This window comes from Raphanus sativus, chromosome 5, assembly GCF_000801105.2.
Source record: "Raphanus sativus cultivar WK10039 chromosome 5, ASM80110v3, whole genome shotgun sequence".
Lineage (NCBI taxonomy): Eukaryota > Viridiplantae > Streptophyta > Magnoliopsida > Brassicales > Brassicaceae > Raphanus > Raphanus sativus.
In genome coordinates, this window is record NC_079515.1 from 9433677 (window position 1) to 9440735 (window position 7059).

The 7059-nt window shown below is 40.0% G+C and overlaps 1 protein-coding gene across 1 annotated transcript; it reads right to left on the reverse strand.

Moving 5' to 3' along the window:
- Window positions 1–210: 210 nt before the first annotated feature.
- On the reverse strand, window positions 211–6094 carry LOC108857741 (ABC transporter C family member 8). Its single transcript, XM_018631751.2, is given in 11 exon segments — window positions 211–498; window positions 594–833; window positions 922–985; window positions 1068–1373; window positions 1484–1698; window positions 1792–2086; window positions 2181–2345; window positions 2444–3142; window positions 3221–3541; window positions 3624–5554; window positions 5875–6094. Coding segments are annotated over 11 exon segments (4380 nt in total). The 5' UTR covers window positions 5891–6094; the 3' UTR covers window positions 211–370.
- Window positions 6095–7059: the final 965 nt, after the last annotated feature.

The window sequence follows — 7059 nt, forward strand, 5'->3', positions numbered from 1 at the left end:
TGGCAGGACCGTTGATCAAGCAAGGCTTTACGGCAAACTCTGAGATGTAGCCGTGGAGAGGGAGATGGTTTGGGATTTAAATATCTGGTAACTTTGATGACGTCACATAATTAGACGTCTTGATACGTAAAAGCAACTTTAAAACTATTATTATCTTGGATAGTTTATATAGCTTTCTTGTTTTTTAGGCCGGTGGGTGAGACTGATATGAATATGATCAGTGTTCCACTATAAAGAACATTGCCGGTGAAACGGTAATATCTGATTCAATCAGAGAGTTTGGTGAACTACATCGAAAAAACTTATGAATAATTTTCCTTGATGGGTTTTATGAAATGATCTTTCTTTCCATAGACTTAAACGATATAGTTTAGATGTGAACTTGTAGATTCTGAGAAGAGTTTCCTCTGCAACTTGCCCAATACTCAGCAACGAGCTTGGAGAAGTAAGAATCAGTCTCCATCAGCTTTGAAGGCTCCTTATATTCCACCAGATCACCTGTTCAAAAAAAAAAAAAACCAAAACCCATTGAAGATATAGTCTCAGAACAAGTTTAAGACATGATAATTTGAGAGACAAAGATGTTTGTTTACCAAAGGAGAGAACCATGACCATGTCGCTATCTATGACCGTTGGTACTCTATGTGCAACGGTTACCACCGTGCAATCTGCGAACTCCTCTCTTATGATTCTCTGGATGATTGCATCAGTGGCTGAATCTATGGAAGCCGTAGCTTCGTCCAGCACCAATATTTTGTTTCTCTTCAGCAATACTCTTCCAAGACAGAACAGCTGCCTCTGTCCCACGCTCCAGTTCTCTCCTTCATCACTCACTTCTCATTCAAGAAAATACAAACAAAAAGTATTGTCAATAAAGACATTTTGAGAAAGGAAACATGACATATTTTTTTTGTTCTCAACCTGAAGAATCAAGTTTGTTTGGTAGATTGCTAATCGTGGCCTTAAGCTGACACTTCTCAAGAGCCTGAAATCAAAATGAATGGTTGATCAGAGAGGTTTAAAATTGATCTTTGATTAAGACATGCCATTTTAGTTTCTTATGTTACTGTCCATATTTCATCGTCGGAGTAAACACCTAAAGGATCAAGGTTGGTCCTTATGCAGCCACAGAAGAGAGTTGGCTCTTGAGGAATGATGCTCAGTTTCATCCTCAGGTCTTTTAAACCAATCTTACTTATGTCAATACCATCTATCAATATACAACCACTTGCTGGTTCTACCAACCGAAACAAAGCACTGATCAATGTGCTTTTCCCACTTCCCGTTCTCCCCACAACTCCAACTCTTGTCCCTTCCCTGAATGTGCAAGAGATTCCCTTGAGAACCAAAGGAGCATTTGGGCGGTATCTTATCTGCAAAAATGAAAAAGAAGCAAAGCAATGTCTTTAACATTAAGTCATAACTGAAACTAAAAAAAAAAAAACTGAAACCATCATCTTATATAAGTAATGTTTCTATTTACCTTAAGTTCCTGCAAGTGGATGGTACCACTGGAAGGCCATGATGAAGGTGGTCTTTTATCATCCACAACTGCAGGAGGTTCAGCTGGGATGCTCATATACTGTTTTATCCTCTCTACCGATATGATTGAATTCGATAAGGTACAATACCATCTGGTCAGAAACACCTGAGTTTGTGTCAATGTTAATGCATAGGATAGTGAAAGCCCAACTAGACCTGCAACACAAAAAGCAAGACTTCCATTAGCTTGTAAAGTTTACAAGTTCAAATCATTGGACGATGTGATAAAGAGGTAACGAGTTAATGCACCTGGAGCTATGTAGCCCTTGGGAATAAGGATAAGCAGAAGTGCACAAGTGAATAAAGTCACATTCTGCAGAGTCTCTATCCTCAGAATCACCCACTCCATGGCTGCGTTAGAAAGAAAGAACAGCACAGCATCTGCATCCACCAGGTTTAGGTAGCTTTTATAGAATCTCTCTGCAGTTCCAAAAGCTCTTATTGTCACCACTCCAAGTGAGGTTTCTGCAGCATAATTCATCACCGGAGCTTTCGTTGTTCCATTGATCCTAATCAACTCCCTTGCAGAGGCTAAATAGTACTCCTATATATTTTACAGAGAGTTGAAGAAAGCAGAGATATAATTAATAATGACTTCTTTGCTGCTATGATATAAGTTAAAACGAAGATATATGTACCTGAACAACTCTCGTGGCCGCTAAAGCAAGAAGAGCAATGATGATAACTTGCCATGTCACATATGTCATGACGATTAGAGCTGCAGTGAGCTCGACAGCAGGTGATACCACAAATATGAACGCAAATGGAATGTCATAGTCCAAAACGTTCAAATCAGATGATGCCTGCATATGTTACATACAATTATTATCATATATATATATATATATATATACCTGTAGTTTTTATTCATATAATACATGTAAAGAAAAGAGATCTTTACTCGGGTGAGAATGCGTCCAACTGGAGTAGAATCAAAGAAAAGCATGGGGGCTTTGAAGACTGCATTTGTGAAACCAGAGAAGAAAGCTTTAGAAGCTTTCAGTCCAAGATGGGCAGCGGTGACAGCTCTCGCATACACAAAACCAGCACTCAGAGTTGAGATAACGCTATAGACTCCAATAAGCATTGTTGCAGTGAGTTTTGGGATCCCAATGCCATAAGCCAGCCAGTATGTTGATGCGGCCTGAAAAACTACGAAGCCAACCTGACCCAATACGCTTGACCATAGAAGACACCATCCTCTGGAGACATTTATATAGTCCAAGAAAGGTTTCAACCCAACATAGCCCGCCTCTTTTTCTTCTTCCTGTGTAAGCTGTGCCCCTGGAAGATTAGTTGTTGTGATCTCTTCTTCTATTTTCTCTACAACGTGGATGTTTCCTATCTCTCTTTCTCTACCCACTTTTGTAAGATCTCCCAGGCTTTCGTTACTAGCTAAAGGTAACACAGTTACCGCATCATTGTGAGCATTCACCAGCTGTTTGAATGCAGTTCCCATCATTAAGAGCTCCTCATACTTTCCTAACTGAGTGATTCTTCCTTCTTCCATAACCAGAATTTGATCAACTTCTGAGAGAAACTCTACTTGGTGAGTGACTAGAATGACAGTTTTCTCCCTCAGAGACTCTTTAACACATTTCTGCAAAGTCATAACAAAACCTATTAAGAAGAATTCTTTAATTAAGAAAGATTAGTCAAAAGCAGTGTTCTCACTTACATGAAAAAGAACTCCAGCGGTATGTGCATCAACAGCACTAAAAGGATCATCAAGGAGGTAAACATCAGCATCTGCATAGAGAGCACGTGCCAGCTGGATCCTTTGCTTTTGTCCTCCGCTCAAGTTAAGCCCTCTCTATCCTATCTCTGTGAGGTCACCGTGTCCAAAATCATTTATGTCCTTATCCAACGCACACACTTTAATAGCTGCATTATATCTTCTAGTTTCCATAGGCTTCCCATAGAGGATGTTATCTCTAATGGTACCACTCTGGATCCAAGATGTCTGAGACACATAAGCGATGGACCCAGAGACCTTTACCTGTTTCACAAAGTAATCATTTCTGAACAAACATACATAAACAAAGAGAGAGAGAGAGACTCTTGGTGGATGGTTTGCTTACAGTTCCAGAAACTTTAGGTATTTCTCCGAGCACTGCATGCAACAGCGATGATTTACCTGCACCAACTGGTCCACAAACCGCAACTTTTTGCCCATTCTTGATTTCCAAACTTATATTTCCAAGAGTTGGATTCTTAGTTTCTGGATCCCAGCTGAAGTTTCCTGCTTGTATATCAACTGTTGTTTCAGATTTCTCAACACCACTTCTTTCAATCTCGTCAATCTTGAGCTCGTCATCAAGCAAGAAGTTGTTGATCCTATCAAAAGAGACGTTGACTTGTATGACAGAAGATATCGCCTCAGGTATAACTCTAACCGGCTCTGACATAATTCTCAGTGTAGCTAAAACCGTGAAGACGGTGCTTGCGTTCAGCGGAGCGCTGTTCATTAAAGCACACCCAACAAAGATAACAGAAGAAACTATTGTTGGAGACATCCAATACAAGAAAGTACCAAAGGCCTTCGTCAGCTGAGCCTTAGCCAACCATTTGAACTCCTCATCACGGCAAGACTCTATCTGTTTCTTGAACTCCTCTTCCCACGACTGCAGCTTAATGACTTTCATACTGTTCAGAATCTCCGAAGTGGACCTCAATCTTTTGTCCTGCGCGACCATGAACTGTGTCTGGCAGTTCTGCAGCATCTTCGCAAACGGGAGATTAAGAAGACCGCAGAGGAGAAGAAGAATCAAACCCGGGACAGCTCCTGCTCCAACTACTCCAAAAAGCACAGCTGTGGAAAGAAAAAGCTGCAGCGTGAGGCTCCATCCTGTGTGGAACCACCACAAGAACTCTCCCATTCGATACGCATCCACGGTTATGTAGTTCACAATCTCTCCAGACGAATGCCTTTTCCTCCCTAAGCTTGATAGCTTCAGCTGCTTTCTGTATGCAGCGACCATTAGCGCTGATATAATCCTCATCCCTGATCTTCTCGCTGCAAAGTACCAGTGCCTCATTGATAAGGACTCAACGAGCTTGAGCATAACCAGACAAGCTAAGTTGAAGAAACCGGTGCGGAGATCCCTGTGGTCACTGTTTGCATAATCCACAAAGACGTATAGCATTAGTGGAAGAGATACTACAGCTATTGTTCGGAAGAGTGCACAAGCTGTTGTGAGTATGTTCTCCTTGAAATAAACTTTTGCAACGGCTCTCAACACCAAGTTTCTTTCCTTGTCTCCTCCTCCCTCTGAGAGAAGAAGAGCATCCCATGCTTTGGAGAATTTAGTGTAAGCTAACTCAGCCTCATCCTCCGGGACAACGCTTGGGATATCCTCTGGGGTTAGTGGTTTCTTGAAGCCTAACGAGAGCAAAGGATTCATCCAGGAGAAAGATAGAAAGCTGAAAAACCCTGTTGTTGCTAACTTGTTTTTCTTTGGATTTTCAGACAACAGAGGATCAGAAAGACCAGTTTTGATGTAATCTTGAGCTTCCGGAGAAGATCTCAGATTCATCCAGGAGCAAAGAAGAAGCAAAAGGCTTATCGGCCAGGTGATGATGTCAAACATTATGATGCTTTTCCCTTGGGAAAGTATCTGGATCTTCGCTGCTGAATCCAGCAAAGCAAAAGACACCCACCAAACAGATGCGAGAATCTTGATCCATTTGGAGCCATTAACAAGCAGGGAAACCGTGAGTGAGACCCAAATGATCCCTTCAACAAAGCAAGCCACCCATGAGTCTTCATCATCAATCAGATTCTTCAATCCAGCACCAAGAAGAATAATGCTAGTGACAGCACAGCATATAGCTGCAGCAACAAAGGTCCAACCTTTCTTGCGGCTACCAACAGTAAAACGCTTGGATACACAACCAGCTACCAAGAGCAAGTAGAAGAAGCAGAGGAACAGTAGATTTACAAGATCTATGGCCGTTCTCTGGAAGCATTTAGAGCTCAGATTCAGTTCAACCTCACACCATGGAAGACCCCCTGCATCATTAAAAAGAAAAAAAAACAATCACAAAGAGATTATAATATATTAGCAAATCACTAACACTTATATAGTTTATTTTAATTTACTTTTTTTGTCTTTAGGAACAGAAGAAGCCAAAGATGGGGAATAACAAAGATCCTCCACTATATATAGTATCATCAATGATTGTTCTTATATATATATAGAGAGAGAGAGAGAGATTATTTAAACCAAGAACCTCTCCCTCCACACGCAACACAAGAATGCCACAAACGTGAAAGCTAAGCAATGAAACAAGTAAGCAACAGAGTGAGTAAAGAAAAGAGTGAACCCATACCAATCAATACCGCCATTGTAGAAGCAGCTAGAGAAGAGCAAAAAAAAAAAAGCTTAATCTTTTTTTATTGAGACGTGAGGTCGATGTTGAGTGAGGTAAGCGATTTATCTACCTTGACCACATCTCCTCAGATTAGAATCTTTGTCTGAGAGCAAAAGTGATTGACGGCACTATCTCTACTTTATTGTTTTTGTCGTTTTTTCTAATTAGCCGGTCGAGGGTACAATCAACTTTTTTCATTTCCAGCCTCTATGTCTCACTCGAACTTGTTGTATAGAGATGCGTAATTGCTTACGTAATAACACAACGCCTTCAGTCATTCGAACACGAGAACACGAGGAGGAGACGAGATCCACGGATCTGATCTCTTCATGTTATGGGGAGGAGAGAGAATTTTAGAAAAGGAAGAAACATTGTGCATTTATTTCCTCTATCGTGTTTGTTTAAGGGTTTTATTTCCTATGTTTGTCGTCAAAGAAAAAGACAAAAAGCTGTTTGCACCTTTCGTTTCTAGAGGTGTCGCTGTCTTCCATTGCAACCTCCTCGAGCCCCTTCAGCAGCCAACTTTTGTATATAAATTAGTATGGACTAACTATTTCTCCACTGCAACTATTGTATGCATTTATTTATGTCTTTCAAATTTTGATCGTATTCTATATTTTACAAGAGTGGTCCTATTCTAACCCTGGTTGTAATACAATAGTATGCACTATGCACATGGCTTTATTATTAAAAGACAAGCAAATTTTCTGAATACCATTAAAATGCAACTTATTTACGAGCATGCTATTGCTGATGTGTCAGCTTGAGAGCTGTTCTCAGCCTCTTTTTGATATAACCCATTGATTACTAGATAATTTACAGAAACTGCCACTGGCTTCACCATAAAATAAAACGTTCGCCAGTGTTATACACCTGCGTATCATATTCTTTTATTACATTTATCACATGTCAATCAAACATATATCTACACGTAGACAATCGACTATAGCATATCAATGAGAAAAGCCTTATAATCAAACAAAAAGCTACACGTCTTCCTCAAACGTAAAAAATTATCGAAGCATTTTGTTTATATTGCTCCTCATATTATATATTACGGTCTCATTGATGCTATATGTTATTTCTAAGAAATATATATAATCTCATGCTATCTTTATGGTAAATATATATATTAACTTCATT